The 23,126-nt window shown below is 48.7% G+C and overlaps 2 protein-coding genes across 2 annotated transcripts; one reads left to right on the top strand and one right to left on the bottom strand.

The window, feature by feature from the left end:
- Positions 1 to 622: 622 nt before the first annotated feature.
- LOC144742204 (guanine nucleotide exchange factor DBS-like) lies at positions 623 to 19,622 on the bottom strand. Its single transcript, XM_078624670.1, is given in 36 exon segments — positions 623 to 733; positions 821 to 939; positions 1,802 to 1,873; positions 5,273 to 5,297; positions 5,299 to 5,352; positions 5,593 to 5,619; positions 5,621 to 5,686; positions 6,086 to 6,226; positions 6,562 to 6,642; positions 6,815 to 6,844; positions 6,846 to 6,938; positions 7,030 to 7,122; positions 7,207 to 7,299; positions 7,415 to 7,484; positions 7,570 to 7,640; positions 7,643 to 7,687; positions 7,762 to 7,828; positions 11,076 to 11,166; positions 11,289 to 11,402; positions 11,493 to 11,679; positions 11,749 to 11,937; positions 12,142 to 12,333; positions 12,437 to 12,499; positions 12,501 to 12,557; positions 12,642 to 12,734; positions 12,737 to 12,758; positions 13,097 to 13,221; positions 13,319 to 13,338; positions 13,341 to 13,467; positions 13,544 to 13,660; positions 13,840 to 13,953; positions 14,213 to 14,257; positions 14,259 to 14,304; positions 14,499 to 14,613; positions 14,777 to 14,860; positions 19,544 to 19,622. Coding segments are annotated over 36 exon segments (3,138 nt in total).
- Positions 9,465 to 10,644, top strand: LOC144742205 (lactosylceramide 1,3-N-acetyl-beta-D-glucosaminyltransferase A-like). The gene is given in 4 exon segments (XM_078624671.1): positions 9,465 to 9,612; positions 9,615 to 10,066; positions 10,068 to 10,217; positions 10,219 to 10,644. Coding segments are annotated over 4 exon segments (1,176 nt in total).
- Positions 19,623 to 23,126: the final 3,504 nt, after the last annotated feature.

Here is a 23,126-nt window from a genome sequence, read left to right as displayed (position 1 = left end):
CCATCCAGGTGGAGAACTATAATTCACACAAACAGCTGCTGATCCATTCGTCCATTCATTGGCCACTGGTGTGTGTGTATGTGTGTGTGTGTGTGTGTGTGTGTGTGTGTGTGTGTGTGTGTGTGTGTGTGTGTGTCTGTCTGTCTGTCCACAGGCTGTCACTGAGGCACTGTGCAATAGTGAAGCAGCAGAAACAGGAGACGTTTGTGTAGAGAAGCAGCGATGGCACTGATACTGGTCCAAGTTCTAGGTACTGTACGTGAACGTGAAGTGCTCTCCAGAACATGGATCTGCATCTTCTGCACTTGAATACCTATTGCTGTAGAAGTCAGGAATGTTGATGTTCCATCTTTCTCCAGGAAGAAAAAAAACACAAAACATCAAGCGACATTCCATTTCTGTGCAGAGGAACATGTGAAGTGTTGTGACGTCAGACACAACAGATCCAACAAGAGAGTGTCTTCAGGTAACATCAGGAAATGTCCTGTATTACACAAATGTCTATGTCTATGATTTCATCTGTTCCTGATTGAACACACATGCACATGCACGCTCACACTCACTCACTCGTTCACACACACACACACACACACACACACACACACACACACACACAGTGAACTCACCAGTGTTCATTATCTGTCTTCTCCACCAGGCCGCCCGGTTCCAGAGGGACGCCCCCCCCCTCTCCAGGCTGGTACGTCAGCTGCACACGGCAGCGTCCAGTGTCGACCTGCGGAAAGACAAGAGTCAAACTCTCGTTGGACATGGTCATTGAAGCTCAGTGTTCATGACTCTTTGTCAGCACTGATCACTCTACATTGTGATTGTTGCCTTCTTCTTCTTCTTCTTCTGACGAGTTGGTGGATTCTTCTGGACTGGAGGGGATCGTCTCAAAGTCCTCTGTGTCCATGGACGGGAGACGCCGCTGAGTCCAACCTGGAACATCAACACGTGTGTCTGAGAAAATGTTTCGCTTTGTTGTTGTTCCAGTATGTCCTCACACATTGTTCCTCAGATCATTGTTCTGGAACGTTCCTCAGATCATGTTCATCTAGAAGAACCCAAATCAGGACCCATCGAGGTGTTGGTTGAACACAATACAACAGTGGACCTGCTGATAGTTGTGGGATCATCATGTCAACATCTCCAGCTCATGACGGCGACGTCCATCTCAGCCAACATCACCCACTAAACCCAAGCTGCTGGATTGTTCTGACTCCACCTGCAGTGAACTCTACCGGTGAATGTCCGTGAACACCCAACAGACGGATCAGAAGTAGTGTATAACATTCCTGTGGATTCAGGATGATTCACTGACGGAGGTGTTACCTGGTTGAGAGGTGGATCTGGGAACGGCTGAGACGCCGCCAGCGGCAGTTGTGGAGCTACACGTCATATTCTGACGTTTCCCAGCAGCCACTGCACCACGCAACGTATCTAAAGAAGATAAGTTTCAAACTTTTCATCCCATTCTTTCATCAGGGATGTGATATGGAGAACAAACACGTGTGAACTTCTGAAAATCTCTTCCAGATGACACGAGCAGCAAAAATAAGTCTCTGACTGAGAACCACAGCAACACAGAACATCTGCAGAACATCTGATCTACTGGGCATGTTTTAACATCAACACAAATACAGCAAACTGAAAAAACTAATTCATGCACACGCACTAAACCCTAATCTAAATGCTAACAGACCCAACATGCTAACAGACCCGACATGCCAACAGACTCGACACGCCAACATACCCGACATGCCAACAGTCAACCACCAGGTAAGTTACAGGTTCCTTGTACCTTCATAACCGAAAGGAGTGGGATCACTTTTGATCTGGTGTCTCTTGTTCTTTAAGCTAGCAGAGAGGGCTCCTGGAATGCAGAGATGAAGGTTTGACAAGCACCTGGAACACTAGTATAATGGGTAGTAGAGGTAGTAGTAGTATTTGCAGTAGTAGTAGTACTAGAAGTAGTAGTGTTTGCAGCAGTGGTTGTATTTCATGAGCGTAGCAAGTACATGAGCAGACATGAGACTGTTGAGTCAAATTCTAGAACAGACAAAGTACTGGAACACAGAGGTTAGAACACATCCTGTTAGACCACTTCCTTTTGGCACATATCCTGTTAGAATAGGTCCTTTTAGATCACTTCCTGTTAGATCACGTCCTGTGCGGCAGGAGATCCTGTATTTGTTCCACAGTGAACTAGACATGTTGCTGCCTTCAAACCTCACCTCATGTTGCAAATAACATTTGAAATTCCATTTATTTACCTCTCTGTTCTTTTAACAAAACTGCAGCCCCCCAACCCCAACCCGACACTGCCGCCCTCACACACACACACTCACACACCAGATGATCAAATCTCCCCATGATCAGGTACCTTTCGTGCATCTTGTGGCAAAGGAGGAGGAGGGAGTGAGGGAGGAGGAGGAGAGAGAGAAGCGTCGGGGGACAACTGTCTCTTTCACAGCAGCTTCTAGAAGAAAAGCGGGTAAGCAAGGACAAAAGAGACAGACAGGATCACATAGGAGGAGAGATGCAAAGAAAAGATTTAATGAAAGAGTGAGAGAGAAAAAAGATGAAACAGGTTTGAACTTTGACAAGTTAAAGCATCAGAATTCTGGAATGAAATGATTATTTATGAATGAAGAACAGACAAATGGACATGAAAGACAGGGACACAGAGACACAGCATGTCCTCCCAGTATGATCCGACTGCTTTTGAACACATGTGAAACCTTTCTTTTACAGTCGTGAACAACCTGTGGCCTCTGAAACAACAAGTGTTCCAAGGTAAATGTCCGTAGGTCAGAAGAAAGAAAGAACAAAGGTTTTGTCATTAAACACAACAATTGCTGCCTGAGAGGTGCCGTTACTTTCTGGGAGAGGAAATAGACACGTCTGACATGTCTATGTCTTCTGACTCGTCTAACTGGCACTGACCCTCTCTTCATCTCATCCATGAAAAACAGACGCAACATCAGTGCAATACTCAGCGGAGCAGTTCTCACTTTTGTTCAAGGACATTTTCTGTCCTGGACCTGATGCTCCACACCACCAGAGGGCGCTGCCAGATCATCAACTGTGAGAGTGGCTGCATCACCTGTAGGGTTTTGTTTCACAAAGCCTGCGTGTGTGTGTGTCAGTAGCCAGCGGAGCAGAGCAGAGACACGGTGTCTCTCTGATGATGACCATCCTCATACACATGGAGGGTGAAACACAATGAAGACGCCGTGGTCCAGGGGCGTGTGGAGCTGTTACCTGCAGGAAGTGACCTCCTGTGGGAGAGACTCTGCAGCGTGAAGCGCTTCCGAGCGGCCGAGTGGCCTGATTGGTTGACTAAGGTATCAACTACTGAGAAGGCAAGATGGTTCTGGTTAGGACAGACACAGCAGGAGACACTCACACACACACACACACACACACAGACATACGTGTGGATACTGAGCTCAGTAGACGTTCATTTTCTGCACACAGACACAACGATGTCTGGCACATCACAGCAACGAAACATATTACGAAACGCTGAAGAACTTCATCTCGTACTAGAAAACCAGATAAAGTCCTGTCCTCTCTTGACGATTGTCTGCTGAGAGTATGTACGTGTGTGTGTGTGTGTGTGTGTGTGTGTGTGTGTGTGTGTGTGTGTGTGTGTGTGACCTCTCACCTCTCTTTTGTCTCATGTTGGGGCTGTGATTGTTTCTCCTGAAAACGGATTCTGGACTCGACGAATCCGACTGCCTCAGTGCCATCTTACGCACATTCCTGTTGGAGAGTGACGGGACAGTGATGTGTGTGTGTGTGTGTGTGTGTGTGCATGAAGTATCTGCAGCAGTATGACTTAGTGTCCTGAGGTCAAAGGTCAGTGATGGTTCCTCACCTGATCGGAGCGCTGTAGATGCTTTCGCAGTTCTTCTGACTTGCCTCTGTGGACAAACACACACATTGTGAGCCGCAGAACTGAGAATGTTCCACATTGTTGGTGAAGCAAAGATCTATTTTTCATCGTGGATGTTTAATTCACTCAGGTTCCACCCCTACAGAACGTTCTGAGGTTCCGCTGTCGGTTCCTTTTTGCCCCGTGTGTTCATTCACGTGAGTGTTGTGTTTTTTCCTCTCAAACTCAAATCAGCTGTCAGATATCATCTTCTCTAATCATTGATCGTCACAATGTAAAACATTTACACTCCAACGAGTGTCTGCAGTGTAACTGACAAATATGTGCGTGCGTGCGTGCGTGTGCGTGCGTGCGTGCGTGCGTGCGTGCGTGCGTGCGTGCGTGCGTGCGTGCGTGCGTGCGTTTGTGTGCCTGCGTGTGAGAGAGAGAGATATGAATCAGGTAGTTCTGTTGCCATGGAGACAACCTTATCTAAACATATTTTCTTTTCACTTTCACTGAGGATTTATTGAACTCTCAGTCCCCCCAAACACACTCACAGACCCACCCACACACAGATGTCCCACACACAGCCCCCTGCTCCCCCCACACACACCCCCACATACAGCCCCACACACACAACTGCCCAATACACAGCCCCCACCCCTCACACACAGCCCCCCCCTTCACTGCCTCTGAGCAGCCTCTCAACCTCCGACAACAATCTCTCTCAGACCATCCCCTGCCACCCCAGCACACACACACACACACACACAAACACTGTCAGTCAGAACCAAGAGAGTCATCACATCAGATTCAGTGAGTTCAGTTGCCGTGGTAAATGCCTCTGTGTGCTGGTGTTGATGAGGTGGAGTCAGGTGTGTGTGTGTGTGTTGAAGGAATGTCCTTCAACCTTCGTCGGCAGCAGTTTGAATCTAGTTTTCATTGGATTAATTGTTAATGACGATGCATTTGATGATTCACAACAACAGACGTGTTTGTTGTGTGTTACAACATCAGACTAAAGATTTACACCTGCAACAGGAAGCAAAGCACGAATTGACAACCCTATGATACATACACACACACATACACACACTTGCTGAGAGCTTTGTGGTCTCAGGTCTGTTACTTACATCACACACATCTACAAACTGAATCAGACCCGTTCAGTCAGTGAGCACTGATGGTGCCTCCTGCTGGATAGTGTGTCTGTGTGGTGTGTGTGTGTGTGGTCTGTGTGTGTGTGTGTCTGTGTGTGTGTGTGTGTCTGTGTGTGTGTCTGTGTGTGTGTGTGTGTCTGTGTGTGTGTCTGTGTGTGTCTGTGTGTGTCTGTGTCTATGTGTGTCTGTGTCTGTGTGTGTGTGTGTGTGTGTGTGTCTGTGTGCTTACCTCTGCATGCTTCTAGCTGGCCTGTTTAAAACTTTCCGGATCTGTAACACCCACACATGTTTCACATCCATCGAAGGTGCCTGGGGGAGAACGAACACACACACACACACACACACACACACACACAGACGCACACAAGTTATGATGAGGAGCAGTGTGAGACTGATGTGTGAGGACTGCCACCGAGAGGACAGATGTGGAAAAGTTCCAACAAGTATTTCTGATCAAATATTCGAGTGAACACACACACACACACACACACACACACACACACACACAGAACTTCAAACACACACCAGCATGATGACACGTTATCTCACCTGGATGATGTAAACTTCCTCTCGGCCTGTTGAACCAAACCTCAAATTTCCTGCTGTCGCCTTTGACACTTTCTGTGATTCCCACCGAACTCATCTGAAGAGACACGCCATTCAGAGGATGCAAGGACACGTGTAGCCAGCACAAACACACAAAATAATAATGAAAGCATCAGGAAGCAACCAGTCGTCAGGGGTCAGCTGATGAGTCACATGATGACCTCACAGGGGTCAGAGGTCGATTCTAACAGTCTTAGCAGCAGATATGATGTGAAGTACAACTCAGTACGGCATCACTAACATGTGGACTTCGAGTTGTCCAGCCGCTGTATCATGACTGATCAGTGATCGGCTGTGGTGACACGGTTGTTACCATGGTAACCGAGCTTTCACGCTTCAGAATGTTGAAACTCGACTTGTAGTTTATTTGTTTATTAAATACTCAAAGTGAATTAATCTGATTTTTTTTCAGCCACCAAAGACGTGTGGACAGAACCTTCAAAGAGTGTTTGAAGCTGTAAGATGGCGTCTTTTCGTGTCCATCTGTGGTCTCCTCTCGCTTCTTACAGAACAGCAGCATCTTGTCATAGAGGAACAAGTGTCTCTGCATGGGTTTGAACCTGGCCAGGTCCTTCACCTGAGAACAGAGGACAAGAGGGAGAGAGGACAGAGGATGTGAGGACAGAAGGAGTGAGGACTGAAGGAGAGAGGAGAGAGGACTGAACGAGAGAAGAGAAAGGACAAAAGGACTGAGGACAGAAGGAGTGAGGACTGAAGGAGAGAGGAGAGAGGACAGAAGGAGTGAGGACTGAAGGAGAGAGGACAGAGGACAGAAGGAGTGAGGGACTGAAGGACAGAGGACGTGAGGAAAGACGAGCATGAGGACAGAGGACAGAGGGAGAGAGGACAGAAGGAGAGAGGAGTGAGGACAGAGGACGTGAGGATAGAGGAACATGAGGACAGAAGATGGACCTTGCTGTGTCCCTTCTTGTGCTCCGTCCACACGTTGAATGAACCCTGCATCAGCAGCTTCCCCAGCTCACTCAGGTTCCCCTGAGAACATCGATGGATGTCAACTTTTCTTTTGTGTCATTCTACAGCAACAGGTTGTGTGCTGTGCTCACACATGTGCATGCACACACACACGCACACACACACACACACACACACACACACACACACAACACACACACACACACACACACACACACACACACACACACACCTCAAAGCCAGTGATGGCGATCTGGTGCATGGGAGTCATTGACGGACTTGATGATGTCCACCACAGTGGCCAGCGCCTCCTGCAGCTCATCCATCCCCTCCCCCTGACTGCACTTCAACATCTCCTGGAGGAGTGTGGGGGCGGGGGGCAGTAAGTGACCCATTACACACCTGTCTGTACTGTGTGTGTGTGTGTGTGTGTGTGTGCTCATGTACTTTGAGTATCAGCTGGTACTTGGTGATCCTCTGAACAGGTTTCAGCAGATATGCGTCCAGAGAAAGTTTGTGGTCCAACTTCTTCTGACATTCCTAAAACAACAAACACTTTCAGTTTGGGGCAGATGTGTGTGTGTGTGTATGTGTGTGTGTGTGTGTGTGTGTGTGTGTGTGTACCTGGAAGAACAGACTGTCCCCACACTGTCTCCAGAGCAGCTCTGAGCGCGGTTTGTTCTGACAGTACTTCTCATACACCTGCAGCTCTTCTTTCTGAAGTCACAAATACGTTCATACGTTTCTGGCTAGTTTCATATCTTGAAAGATGAGTATTATTGTTGTCATTCAGTCAGTGATGTAAAGTCAAGAAAGTCAAGAAAGTTCTGACCCATTTGAGGAAGCAGGTTCCCACCAGCTCCGGTTTCACAGCACAGTTCTCCAGCTCCTTCACAAACATCCTGCAGACAAACCGGTGCATCACCATAATGTGTGTGGGCGGGGGGGTCACCTCAATGTGTCCATGGTGACAGAATTCTTTCCTACCTGTTGTGAAATTCAAAAATCTCTGGCAGGTTCCCAAATAGAACATCTCGTTTGTTTTCCAGGGAGGGGGGGGAATCAGGTGGGTGAGCTCTGAGTTCTCCAGCTCCTCAAAGTAACCCTGGGATGTGAGGTGGGGGGTGTCAATGTGAACAGACTCAGCTCCGCCCTCTAGTCGTGGAGAGGTGAACATACCTCCATGATGCTCTGCAGCTCCTCCACATACAGACGCTCCGTCTCAATCAGCTCCGTCATGATGTGTCTGCAGCGGGACAGGATGCCACAGTGTCATCAAACATACATTCACCCCGTCATCACCCCGTCATCAGCATCCAGGAAAGCAGAAACAAGTGATCCACACAGAGACAGAGGGAAACGTGTCAGCTGAGAGGAGGAGGAGTCACACTGCTCGTCACATGCAAACACTCAGGTGTATGTGTGTGTGTGTGTGTGTGTGTGTGTGTGTGTGTGTGTATGTTGTGGAGTGTCCACTAGGGGGTGCCTCCCTTGCCAGGGGCGCCGGTAAGCTGGGGGCAGGATTCAGCACCAGAGACAGTGCTGGTGGAGGGGAGGTAAGAGCCTGTCTTTCTACTAAATCAGCTTGAGATGATGACACCTGCATGGTGAGCAGCAGCTGTGCTGCATCACCACTGATCAAGCTGGAGACTGAAGTAAAGGTGAGACCCTCCCTCAGTCTGAACCTGTTGAGAAGACAGCCCTAGCGCCCATAAGTGACAAACCTCATGTTAAGGATTGTCGTGGTGGAAATGACTTTTTTTTTCGTCAAACTGGGAACGACTCCCTCAGAGATTAGAGGACAAACCCGTGGACCAGGTAGAACCTGGTTTATTGTTTTGTGTTTGACCTTTGTCCGGTTACCAACACGGGCGTAATAAACTGTTGAAACGGACCAGCACGTGTGTCGTTGGATCAGGTGCCACAGTGTGTGTGACGACGACGATGATGATGTCACAGGCTGATGGACAGAGTGCCGGGGGCAATGCAGCGCTATCGCACTGTTGGGTGCACCTGAGTGTGTGTTCTGTCATCGGGAGTTCTTCTGTTCTTATTACCTTGTTCATTTTTACATGAACCGATCAACACTACACACAAACCTCCAACACGTCACTGTTGGCAGAGTCACTGCAGCAGAATCTGCTGCTTCAGACTTAATCCTTCAGTCTACTGCGGGGGCGAGCACACACAACTTTTTGCAGCTTCTGCACTTTCATTTTTGTTTTTTTTTTAATTCTCAGGTGTGACAAACAGTAACTCACGATGTGTGAATAAAGGTCCGATCATCTGATTCTGTTCTCTGGCACAATGCTGAAAACTAAATGAACATGCCATCAAGGGGGGTGGGGGGCGCCCCCTTATATAATGGTAGGTGAAACACTGTTATGTGAGGTGGTCGGCCGTAGGGAGGTGAGTGACAGACACACACACACCTGTTCCATCTATGTTAATGAACATGTGTGTGTGTTTGTTGAGTGATGAACGTCACTTTGAATCCTGATTGTCAAACATGAAACTGACTTGAATTCTTCCTCAGTGTGTCTGTCTCAGCTGGAGGAAACAGATCTTTGCCTGTTCTCACAGAGAGTTTGCAGAACTCAGGTGTGTATGTGTGTGCGCGCGCTGCAGGTGCACACAGAGACAGCAAGATGCAGCAGTGACCAAAGCGGGGTGGGGGCCCACAGAAGATGACCTCCGTTGTCAGCCCACAGCACAATGAGAGAGTGACGAGTCGGAGAAGAATTCACGATGGAATGAACGCAGCGCGATGGATGAACGCAGCGATATCAGGATGAGAAGCAGGTCAGGAGACGGCGGCGATGAGCAAGTGAAGAAGTGATGACAGAAGCTCGACAGTTAGTGTGACGTCCTCAAAGTTCGACATGTTCATGAACTTGCGTCGTGTCCATAAGTGCAGGTGTGTGCGTCTGCTGGCTGCTGGCCTGCTGGTGTGTATGCTGCTGGTCTCCTGGAACCAGCTGGACCATCACGTCTTCAGCCACATCAGATCCTTCACGCACCGCTACCTGGTCACAGCTACGACTTCCTCAACTCCTCCTTCGCCATCAGCTCGCTCCAGCGCAGCAGAACAGAGGGTCCGGATGTAGCTGGGGGGTTGGTCAGGTCCTCCTACATCATCAACCACCCAGGTAAATGTGTGAGGGGAGGGGCAGATATTCTCCTGCTTCTCTTCGTCAAATCCTCTCCAGAGAACTTTGATCGGCGCCGGGCCATCAGAGACACCTGGGGCAACGAGAGCTACATTGGTTCGGAGCTGAGGGCCAGCGTCCGGATGGTGTTTGCTCTCGGTGTTCACCCCGACATCAGGTGGAGGTCCAAGGTGCAGAGTGCTCTGCTGCAGGAGGACCAGACATACGCAGACCTGATCCAGCAGGACTTTGTGGACACCTTTCATAACCTGACGACCAAACTGATCCTGCAGTTCAGCTGGAGACACCGGTTCTGTCCTGGCGTCCGTTTCCTCCATGTCCGTCGACGACGACGTCTTTGTCCACATGCCCAACCTGGTCCGATACCTGCAGCAGCTCGTGGGGCGACGCACGGGGGCGACGGACCTGTGGGTGGGGCACGTTCACAAAGGGTCCCCCCCAGTTCGACGTAAAGACAGCAAATACCCACGTTCCCTACGAGTTGTACCCGTGGCCCTCATACCCAGACTACACTGCCGGCGCCGCATTCGTGGTGTCAGCAGATGTTGCGTCAAAGATCCATCAGGCGACACTGCTGCTCGAGCCGTCCATCTACATCGACGACGTGTTCATGGGAATCTGTGCCAAAGCCATGGGTGTCGCCCCGCAGGAACACGCCTTCTTCTCTGGGGAGGGAAATGCTCCCGACCATCGCTGCATCTACGATCACATGATCACGTCCCACGGACACGTGGGAGACATGCGCTCCCTGTGGCGGGCGGCCACCGACCCGTCGGTCCGCAGCAGCTCCAGCGGTCTGCTGGCTCGTCTGTACTGCACCGCTGTCAGGGTCCTGCTGCTGTGTGCACCGCACTACCGCAGCACCTACGCCTGTGTGGCCGCGTTCACGTGAAGGCTCACAAGGAGTGATGTCACAGGTGATTGTTCAGCTGCGTGTCCCACATACAAACCCTCCCGGTGTGTGTGTGTGAGGAGGTGTACCCGGTGTATGTGTGTTTGTGTGTCTGGTTGATGAGTGTATTAGTGAGCCAAACGTTCCTGTATTAAGAGACTCAACCTCCACAAGGCTCGATTTTGTTCAGGTGCTGAAGAAGAATCTAACTTCATATTGTGCAGAAAAAAAATAAAGTTTCTGCTTCTGATGCCTGAGTGAGGACGAGTGACTCAACCAACCTATCAGTTTACACTGGAAGTGATCCGAGGTTTTAAATCCAGCCGATGAACCAACATCCTGACGTATGCAAATGTTCAATGTGTCTGATGGTTGTTACATGGAGCCCTCGGGTGTGCGTGCTCACACACACACAGGTGTATCGTCCTCACCGCCGTCTGTTCGAGAGACTCTCCTCCGTTTCATTGGACAGGAGAAGGTGGGTGGAGCCTCCTTGACTCTCGTCGTGCATCACTTCGATCTGTGAGACGCCAAAGATGATGATTGATGATTCTGATCAAATCTTCCACAATGACATGAATGAACCACACAAGTCTGGTGTTCTCACAGAGGTTCAGCGTGCGTGCAGTGAGACTGTTTACCATTAGAGCAGATATTCTACCTTCATTCCTCCTCTGGGTTTGCGGAGTTCTTCCTCTTGTTGGGGTCCGTTTCAGCCGGCTGCTTGCTGCTGCTTTCTGGAGCTCTGCGGTGGACGGCTGAAACGATGGACACAGTCTTTCAGAACTTCTTCATTCACTAATTCCACGAAAGAGGAACTCGGGAACCGACATGACATCAGAACTCACGTTGCTGGCTGCCAGGCGTCCTGGACGGGGTCTTCAGCGAGGGTCTTTTGGGCGAGCATTCGGGTCTCGGTGCGACAGGCTGCACAGGTCTCGTCTGTTTGGCTGACAACCTCTTCAGACTCACCTGGCGCTTCTCAAACATCTCCTGGACGTCCTGCAGCCGATTCAGGGCCTTCAGGACGCTGGTCTGCGGTCAGACATCAGCGTCACATGGTGCGAGCAGCAACGTTCCACGTGTTCTTGTGTGCGATCGTACCTTCATCTCCTCTGACAGAACAACCTCATACTGATTGTGAAGGTTCTTCAGTTTCGTCAGGTTGTTTTCCTCCGACTCCAAAAAACATTCAATGTCTGTCAGCGCTGATTCCGCCCCCTCCTGTGATTGACACTTATCCACAACCTGAGACGCCAGCAGGTAGATCCCGGACTCGCACCACTGATTCACCTGTCCGAGGACAAAGTAGCTGAAGGTGTCTTCATGTTTCGACGACAGGGAAGAAAGAAATGAGCTTCTGTTGGAGGAAACGTTCCCTCTGTAGACTCGCTTCTACCAGGAACATCACGTGTCTGATTCTGATTATTGATCACGTCATGCGACACAGCTGGTCTTCAACAGATGTTTAGACACTAAATCACATCTTCATCCCACCTTCTCGATCCCCACTAGGATCTGTAGTGACTTGGACAGGACATCCCTCTTCTTTTGGGCCTCGTTGCTGAAGTCGTCACAGACGCGCCGCAGCTCCACACATTTGGGTCGGATGGAGTCCACAGCGTAGTGATCGCTCTGCATCAGCTGCTCGCCGTGCAGAGCGTGCAGCTGAGCTTTGTCCACGGACGGCTGCGTGAACACACACACACACAAGCAATATCGATAGTCTGAAGGCCCCAGTCACTTAGCCCCACCGGTCCTCTACAGGTCAGAGTCCGTTGGACAAACTCACCTGGGCCGTCTCCTGCAGAGCTCGCAGCTCCTCCAGCAGCTTTTCAACTTGGGCCACACTGTCCACCGGAGTGAGACAGACATCTGAGAGCCTCCAGAGAACCGTCCAGAGACACTTTGACCTGCAGAGAGGACCACAGCTCACGTTGAGGCTGAGCTTCATGTCAGAACTGCTCCCTGAGTCACACTGTGGGGGGGGGGCAAACCTCTCTGAAGTCTTGTTCGAAGTGTCTCAGCTGGAGACACTGCTCCAGCTTCATGTGATGTTTGCACCAGAACTGCTCAAAGGCGTTTTCTGTGTCTCGTCCAGCTGAGCCAGAAGCCTGAAAGACAGAGGAGGGCACTCACTCAGAGAGACGACAGGACAGGACAGGACAGGACAGGATGGACAGGACAGGACATAATGGACAGGACAGAACAGGACAGAACAGGACAGGACAGGACATAATGGACAGGACAGGATAGGACAGGACATAATGGACAGGACATAACAGAACAGGACAGGACATAATGGAAAAGATAGGACAGGACAGACAGGACTGGACAGAAGAGGACAGGACAGGACATAACAGAATAGGAAAGGAAGGACAGACAGGACAGGATGGACAGGACAGGACATAATGGACAGTAGCAGACCCTGAAATAGCAGAGACTATCTCACCTCTCCACAGTTATCTGGTTCTCTGTTTCATCTGGATTCAGCTTGTGGTTCTCGGACTTGGACGCCTGCTCTCTGATGCAGCCCAGCAGTGTGGTACCCTGCTTAAGTGCCACCTTCAGTTCATCCTGAGACACACAGAGGACAACATGTGACCACAGACGTGTGATCCCGACTGGAACTCTCTGAGTTCAGAAGACGCTCTGCTGTTGTGAGTGTCATTACCTTCAGGTGTGTGTGTTTGTCGTGTGCGCCACCAGCAGGTCTTTGGTGCACTGGACATCGTTGGGCAGCTCCATCTCTGCTAGGTCGCCTCCAAACCTCTGCAGCACCTGAGCTGTGGTTTTCACCGTCACGGCAAAGTTCTCTATGGCCTCGAGAGGAACGCTCACATTCAGACAGGATGGGACTTGGCAGATTGTGCAGTGGCTCATAAATGTGCTGACTCACAGTTCGGTGGTGTATCCACTGGCTGTGACAGTACTCCAGACCCCCCCCCAGCTCCCGCGTCAGCTGCGCTTTGTCTACGTACCTGTGCAGGTCTGACAGCGAGTTCAGCAGCACGATCTGCAAACACACTCTGTTAGCTAAACATGACAACTCATTTCATCAGCAGCGTTCTGACAGCGTGAACCCGTCATGAGGCTGAGCAGGACTGACGACGAGAGAACAGACAAGCTGCATGATGGGACATAAGTGGGGTCACATTTAGATCACAGTCAGAGTGGGGTCGGAATGTATCGCACCTTCATTTTAAAGTCGTCTCTGTGCAGCTTGATGCCGATGTCTGCGATGGCTCTCTGGAAGAATCTGCTCGGCCGCAGCACTAACACCAGCTGCAGGTTCCCTGGAAACGCCCCCTTTAACACCAAACACGTGACGTCACACACAACCCACACTGTCACTGCGAGTGGCTGGAAAGAACGACAATGGCACTGACAAACTACATATGTAGGTATGTGTGTGTATGTGTGTGTGTGTATGTGTAGAGATAGATATAGATATATACAGTACATATGTACGTGTATCTTGATATGTATCTGTATTATTACATGCGTGTGTGTGTACTTGTTATTATTCAGTGTACTTATGTAATCGTACAGTGGTGTCAGGACTCACTGCGATCCTGGATAAAGACGCTTTAACTGAGCTCCACTTGTCCTTCCCGCCGGTCAATGATGATGATGAAACCAATGCTGGCAGCGTCCAAACTGCAGGAACCACAGAGGACAAACAACAGCTCCGTGTGTGTGTGTGTGAGATCCATTACAAATGGACTATATGAATGAAGGATGAATAAACAATGAACGAAAGTTTAGTTTTTTAAACTACTAGACTGAATGGAATGAGTGATGAACACAGGCGTCATCCCGTGAGGACAATGAGCACATGCGGCTGAACATACCTGGGGATGCTGGTCAGGTAAGTGACTACGTTCAGGAAATCTTCATCAGACATGTCACTGAAGCCTGAGAACTCAGGGAACGTGATGATTGGTGCTCCATCGCTGCCTCGTCCACCTGCCACACACAACGTCCATTTGCTGTCACATCCTGTCTGCTCTAGTCCTATCGTCCTGTGAGTGTTGCAGCTCTGCAGCTGATTTTTCATTAATTTACTTCTTCAAAGACTGTGTGTGTGTGTGTGTGTGTGTGTGTGTGTGTGTGTGTGTGTGTGTTTTACCTGAGAGCAAGGCAAACTGACGATGAAGCTGCTCGATGATGTCGACAGCTAACAGGGGTCTGATGTCCTGCTGCATGATCTCATCTGTGAGGACACAGGCACAGACACGCACACACGCACACACGCACACATGCACACGCACACACACACACACACACACACACACACACACAGTGAATCATGGGATCAGCTGTTCCTACTCAGCTGATCAGTTGAATGAATTCAAATGTTTAACCGTTTGTTTTCCTTAAGTCAGCTGATGGAAAAAAAGATTCCTAGTGTACGAGGTGTGTGTGTGTGTGTGTGTTCATTTGTTCACACAAACGTCTTTTCTGTTGCTGAGAATAAAGGACAACATTAACTGAACCAACTGTAGTCATCATGTTTGAGTTGGGATCAGTATCAATGAAGCTTTGTTCTTCACTTTTTAGAACATGAAAAATAAAACACACACACACATCAGCTGTAGTTCTTTAAGTGTTTGATTCACTGGATTCAGTCTCAGGATCCATCAGGGCCATCAGAGGATCCATCAGTGTAGAAACATGGTGTATTGTTACTGTAATGACTGTACAGTCTTCTTCTGTCTTCTTCTTCTTTCGGCTTTGTCCCTCTTCAGGGGTTGCCACAGCGAATCATCGATTTCCATCTTTCCCTGTTCTCTGTATCCTCTACTCTGACTCCAACTACCTCCATGTCCTCCCTCACTGCATCTATAAACCTCCTCTTTGGCCTTTAAAGTACAAAGAGTATTAAAGATTAACACACAATCAGCAACCTTTAGCCACATTCCACTGAAGGACCCCCCCCCCGGCACACCCCCAGGTCAAACACCACTCAGCCACACACTGACGTTCCCTCATGTGACCACGAAACAATGTTTGCTCACTTCACAAGATCACATCTCAGACATCTCACCAAATGTTTGTGCTCAGAACCTGTGTATTTGTACATGTACTGTGTATTTGTACACAACCTGTGTATTTGTACACGTCCTGTGTATTTGTGGCAGTGTGTCCTGTGTATTTATACATGTCCTGTGTATTTGTTCACTGTCCTGTGTATTTGTACACGTCCTGTGTATTTGTTCAGTGTCCTGTGTATTTGTACACATATTGTGTTTTTTTACACGTCCTGTTGATTTATTACACGCCCAGTGTATTTGTACACATCCTGTGTATTTGTACACATCTTGTGTTTTTTTTACCTGTCCTGTTGATTTATTACACACCCTGTGTATTTGTACATGTCCTGTGTATATGTGCAGTGTGTCCTGTGTATTTGTACACGTCCTGTGTATTTGTGAAGTGTGTCCTGTGTGTTTGTACACGTCCTGTGTATTTGTGCAGTGTGTCCTGTGTGTTTCCAGCAGACGTCCCAGCAGTACGTTACCTAGAACACATCTGTCCATCTGTCCCTCTTCACCCTACACCTCTGCTCCGTCCATCCACCAAATACCTGGGTCCTTAATCCAAAGAGCAAACGTACTCGTCATCATCATCAACTTCGTCTTCATCTTCACATGTCCAAACAAAATGTCTCTGTTCTCCAGCAGCACAACGTCTCTACGTCTCCATGTGCTCACTTTTTCCAGCTCCAGCTTCTCAGAGAAGCGAGTATGTGTGAGTGTATGTGTATGTGTGTAAAAGTCTCCTTCTCTCCCCATCACGCGGTGCAGTCTGGGATCTGCATTAGAGGATCAACATGTTCTGCATGAGGGTGTGTGTGTGTGGTGTGTGTGTGTGTGTGTGTGTGTGTGTAAGTGAGTGTGAGTGGGGGTGTGGTCTCTGCTGGTTCTCAGGAAGAACACGTCAATGCACGAAAACAATCAGAGGATATGTGATGACAGCACACGCACACACACACACACACACACACACACACACACACACACACACACACACGGACAGACAGACACACACACCAGATTTCTCTGTACAGCAGCAGCAGGAACCTGAAGCTCAACTTAACATGACGACAAATCGAAGCGAGCAGAAGAAAACACCCTCACGAGATGAGTTGTAAAGAAGGTGACAACTGGACCGTCGTCAACACACCACACACACACACACACACAAACACACACTCCGCTGTTCGTGGATCGATGGCGGCGTTCAAACACACCAGATAATTATCAGCTGACATCATCATCATCCTCACTGAGCAGCACTCACACATCACAGAGCCCATCCTGCTGCCGCCAACGGTCCAATCCAGAAGTCGCCAGGTCCACCGACTTCCAAAGGAACGTGTGTCACAGCTGCTCTCTACTGCTCAGTGTCGCTGACAGCCCCTCCTCTGTGTGTGTGTGTGTGTGTGTGACCACCTTGCCAATGGTTTACACAAATATCCTAAACAATGCTCCCTCACTTCCCTTCTGCCCCCCTCCCACCCATGTCGGTTCCCAGTGGGGGGCAGTGTTTGGTCTTCTGTGCACGAGACTGTGTCGAGGAAACTGGACCAGGTCCAGGTGTTGCTGGACTGGTTTTGGTTCAGTTGTGTTCCAGTGAGCTGTAAAGACAGACAAAACAATCAGAGGATGAAGACCCCTCCCTTCTTCTAACAGTGGCAGGAAGGAGAAGCAGTGTGTGTGTGTGTGTGTGTCTGTGTGTGTGTGTTATACGAATCACTCTCTCCAGTCTGTAGTTGTAAATGTCAGAAGGCCGATCACTGATCATCTGATCAATGTGGATCAATCATCACTCAGATGGCAGCAAACATCCGACCGCTGACCTTTGTTCTTCTCCCCCAAACATTCACTTTTGACTTTCTAGCTTTTCTTTTATTTGTCACCAACAACAGACCAGAAACAACAAACACGATATCAGCATACATCACAATGCATATATTTACACACTGATTTTGTATTTATACACACATGCCAAATGTGTGCGTAAACACTCACCGTGAGTGTGTGTGTGATGTCATGAGTCATCTGCCTCACACACACACTCGTCCATATTCCAGAACATCTTTCAGAATCTGAGCAGACACACTCCCTGCTGACTAAAAGCCGTACCGTCCTCTGTCCTGCTGCTGTTGGCGTCGTCCCACTGCCGACCTGCTCTCGTGGAAACTGACCAAAGTTCACAGTTCACACACGCACACACAGTTCAACTCAATCACACATCCTGCTGCTGTGACATCACCAACAGATGAGCTGAGTGACTCATGTTGACAGTGTGTGTGTGGTGTGTGTGTGTGGTGTGTGTGTGTGTGTGTGGTGTGTGTGTGTGTGTGTGTGTGTGTGTGTGTGTGTGTGTGTGTGTGTCTGTGTTTATTCCGTGATAGTTCCTGTTTCCTGTTCTACACTGATAAAATAATTTATTGATGAGCCCGTCCTTGTCCCCTGAGGACTTGTGCCCTGAGGACCCATACACATCAGAGACTCCCCCCTTCCTTCGACCTTCACCAGTTGGCCTACAGGACAAACCGGTCCACAGAAGACGCCATCGCCCTCACCACTTCACACCGCTCTGTACAATCTGGAGAACAAGAGGAGCTATGTGTGGACGCTCTTCCTGACTTCAGCTCTGTGTTCAACACCCATCATCCCAGACATCCTACACAATAAACTGCTGCAACTCAATATCACCCCCGCCCACCTGCAACTGGATTAAACCCACTTCCTGTCAAACCACCCACAATCTGTGAAACTTGGCCCCTCCCACCTCCTCCATACTCACACTAAGCACGGGTGCACCACAGGGCTGCGTGCCGAGCCCCCTACTGTACACCGTGACTGTTGTCCAACCCCATCCCACCAACAACATTATCAAATATGCGGACGATACCACTGTGGTGGGACACATCGTCAACGGGGACGAGACAGCACAAAGGGACGAGGTGCAGAGACCGTCAACCTGGAGTGAACAGAACAATCTAAGCCTGAATGCCCCAAAAAAACAAAGACCTGATCATGGACTTCAGGAAGCCCAGACCGACCGCCTCATCCCCCCCACCCCTCCTTATAAACGGTGTACAGGTGGAAGCTGTCTCCACCTTTAACTTTCTGGGCATGCATGTCTCTGCCGACCACTCCCTGGACCCCCAACATCGAAGCCTTGCTGAAGAAGCCTGGCTTCGCTTCCTGCGCCTCCTCAGGAAGAAACACCCAAAGACTCATTTAAACCTAACTGGTACTTTTAACCTTTTAAAAACCTTTTTAACCATTTGACCTCACTGTTTTAAACTGTTCATTGCCATTGTTACTATTATTATTTATTTATTCACCCGAAGTCTGTTCTATTCTGTTCTATTCAATACTGTGTGAACTTGTGTGTGGTGCCCCCTGGTGTTAGCTAAGACAGACACACACACACAACGCCATTCATTCATTCATTCATCATAAAAACCCCACAGGAAGTGGTGCAGTGCTGCAGACACCATCAGCATCCTGTGTCAGGTGCACAGATTCATCAATTTATTGCCTCATAAATGGAAGCAGCTCAGTTTCCATAGTAACAAGCCCCCTAATCCACATCGCCATGGCTTCCAGTGCAACGCAGGAAGTGAGGTGATGAGGACGGCGTGCAGAACTCCAGCGTGGCACATTAACCTCCTTCCCTGACGTCATGTGGGCGCGAGTGCAGAACAGAGGGGGAGAGGGGGACAGGAGAGAGATGGAGGATGAGAAGAGGATGGAGACAGATGATTGGAGGAGAGAGTGTCATGGTGGAAAAGAGGTAAAATGGCAGGCAGGAAAGAGATGAAAGGATGAACGGGTAAAAACACACACTCACACACAGAACAAAGGAGAACACTCACCCACATGAGCGATGACACGCTGAACCCGCTGCAGAAGGTCCTGGGAAGACATCTCGTCTGCTCTCAGCCAGCTCAGCATCTCAGGGCGTAGCATCCACTCTCCTCTGTTCCCTCTCTCCCTCCCTCCTGCTCTCTTCTCTCTCTCTCTCTCGTTCTCTCTCCGCTGCCACACCTCTCACCCATCCATCCCTGAAAAGCTCCTCCTTCTCTCTGTGTCTGTCCTTTCTGTCTCCTCCGATGCTACACACACTGACGACAATAAAGGCCCCCATGAAAAAAACAGTCCTCTGGACATGGACAAAGAGTCACACAGTCATACACCTGAGGAGAGACAGTGTGTGTGTGTGTGTGTGTGTGTGTGTGTGTGTGTGTTTGCACTGACTGCTGACTGATTTCAGCACGTTTGATATGTTGACTGTGGGCGGAGCTTAACATCCCTCCATGAAGCTGGGACCCTGGGGACCCTGGGGACCATGAGCCATCTGCACACACACACACACACACACACACACACACACACAATACAGTGACGAGCAGGGGGCCTGTGCCACGAAGCAGGATTTTGGTTTTAGCGAGATAACTTCAGGGTTGATCCTGGATCTTCGGTACCATGAAGCTGGATTTCGTTTAATCAAGACCTGTTACCATGGTAATTTACTCTGAAAAAACTATCCTGCTCCGGAGCAGGATAACTGTCTGGATTGAATCTAATCCTGTAAACAGCGCCACCCTCTGGCCAATCAGATGTCAGAAAAAACAATGACCTGCCCATTCCCTCCACGTAAGACAGGTGGTGAGGAGAGAGTTACGGCGTGATAGAATCTTCCGGACCGATCTGACACGTTAAATTTCACGAATTTGCCGATTCTCACACCCTGGACCACAGACAGTGTAAATCACCATAAGGTTCTTTGACACAGGTCGTTTCCTTTATTCAGTGGGAGATTAAACACCGTCTGTCGGTGGTCCACCAAGTCACCTGAGACCTCACTGATTTAAAAGATGAGTTCATTGTCTTCACAAGACACTTTCCATACATGTGGTTCAGTAAAGGAGATGTGAACAGTGTCATCTCCACACTTCATTCATGGTGTATGAGGGTTCCCCCCTCTTTTTGAAGAGGGAGATGATAGTTTTGTTCTTTGTCCCTGATCATCTCTAACACAGATCCATCAGATGATTTGATTCAGACTGTAGGTCCCGTAGCTTCCTTCTTTGTGTCACATCTGAGGAGGAGTCAGGTGGGGGGGTACATGAGGGAAGTAGTAAAATCAGCTGTTTTACCTGCGGAATGTTTGAATGAACTGGGGGCGGGGTCCTACTTTTTGCTGACCGTTTGTTTGCTCACTTGCTTGCACTGTGTTTTAAGGGTTTTTGTGGGATTCACTGTTTGTATTTTATACTTAATAAATGAAAGTAAGCAGACATTGGAGCTGTAGTTTTTATAGTTTAGTCCAAATGGAAACGCGTCCGTCAAACACCCTTTGTCCCCGTGCACAGCCTCCTGACGACTCGTGGGTTTTCATAGTCGTCTAAAACAGACGATCAACTTGGTATATTAATGTGAATGAACTGAATTTCAGCACTAAAGTTCAGTGACGTGCGGTGAGGTTCATGGCTGGTGAGGCACTGACTCCTCAAGAGTCAGATTTACGATTGTAAGACCTGAAAAAAAGCATCTTACTTCACTCTTCATCCAACAGCATACAACCACTGATTATGGTTCATATCCCATCAGCATTCCTCGATTACACTCACAAACCAACAAACATATACACAAGAACATATTTGTCAACAAAGAACTTTCTTTTATAGCTATGGATAGAGCAATTCATATATATTGTAAACAAATTAAAGTAGAGAGATGTGAGCAGCCACAAATGCAATTTTGAAAATGTGATTTTAACCTAGTTATTTTTCAAACTTTAAATTCTAGTGCTTTAATAAATTTTAATAAAGTTTGCCTATCAAAATGATAAGAAAGAAAGAAGAAAAGAATAATTCTTTAAGGCCAAAAAATGTATGCTGGCTTCAACAGAGGCTCTGTTAAAGCAGCACTGCAGCGAGAAAGCACCTGTCAGCTTGCGTACGCCCCCTTGAGTTGAGGCAGAGTACTGTGTGCCTCATCTGCTGACTTTTTCTCTGCACTTTATCGCGCGATCATCAGGAATAGTTCTCTCACACATACATAAATACATTACACAGACTGCAGAAAGTCATGGTGTATCACGAATATTTCTGTAAAGTTCATATTGGCGACATACTGAGGAACAGAGACGGGCACGCGGCATACAACCCAGTTTGTATTGGATCATGGAGTGAGACGTGAGGCACCGTTCGCCGGTGCCTCATCCGGGGTTTCTGTCCTGGATTTGATCGGAAAAACAAATACGGCATTTTTTACTCAATAAATGTCAGAAATGTGTAGTCATACTGCAAATGCACTTTGAAATTGTAATATGTAGTGCCCGAAGGATTCCACAGGACGCCGAGTGAAGGAAGATAGCCCACAGGTTTATTGTGACTTCAAAAATCTCAACTGTGGCTCAACTGAACACTGCGAAACACTGGACAGAACACACCTGCTCCAGCTCCCCCTCTCTGCATCTCGCTACACCCGCCCACATTCACACGCGCATCCAATCACAACACAACAGACAGCATGAACACAATGACACATAAATTGGCATTTATGAGTCATTACAATATTTATTCATGTACACTTTTTTCTTTTTTTTGTCATGCTGACAGGTGAGGCACTGCCTCACCTGCCTCCCCTGACCGCACGTCCCTGCTAAAGTTGAAAGTTGACGCTTTAGTGTTTTTATGTTTGATCTTTTATCTGGGGCAAAAATAAACAATGTGATTTCGAGGGATTCACTGATGCTGTAGGTTCATTGAGGCATTAATGAACAACGTACACATTTACACAGTCTGAGATGTGTTGCCCAGCTGCTTTGTCGTCTTCTGACATCTTCCACGGTGATTGTCTTTTCTACAATCTCTGACTTCTCCTCCTACTTTTCCAGCATTACCCTCTGCGGCCGGCGTGAGGCGCTCTGTCTCCCGTTCGTGCGCTCCTGATTGTGATTGGTCTGCTGCCTCGAACACACCTCTTATACGTGCGCGTTCACGGGTCTTGATGACACAAAGCTGGATTGAATTAACGAGTTGATATCCAGCTTCGTAGTACCGATGATCCTGATCGCCATGATCTCGCTAAAGTCAGGAACAATGTGTGTGTGTGTTGGAGAGGTCAGGCGGTGGGCGGGACCAACTCCAGCATCCACGGCCTCTGATTCGATGTGGGAAATGTTTGTTGCGGAAGTTACGTTGACGGTCGGCGCGGGAAACCTCTCTGCTCACAGGAAGGAAACGTTCTGAGACAGAGACAGTCGGAGACCTTCAGAGACAGTTAGACACCTTCACAGACAGTGGGAGACGACCTAAATCCTCGCACGGAGAAGACGAGTTGCCGCCTACTGAGGTGAGGTTGGTTTGTCCGCAGTTACCGCTGCTAACGCTGTTAGCTCAGTGATGCTAACGCTGTTAGCTCAGAGATGCTAGCGCGAGTGATACTCCC

This window comes from Lampetra planeri, unplaced genomic scaffold (genome assembly GCF_965212315.1).
Source record: "Lampetra planeri unplaced genomic scaffold, kcLamPlan1.2.h2 scaffold_902, whole genome shotgun sequence".
NCBI classification, from domain to species: domain Eukaryota; kingdom Metazoa; phylum Chordata; class Hyperoartia; order Petromyzontiformes; family Petromyzontidae; genus Lampetra; species Lampetra planeri.
The sequence above is the reverse complement of the archived record's forward strand: the minus strand, read 5'-3'. Positions and strand labels throughout refer to the sequence as shown.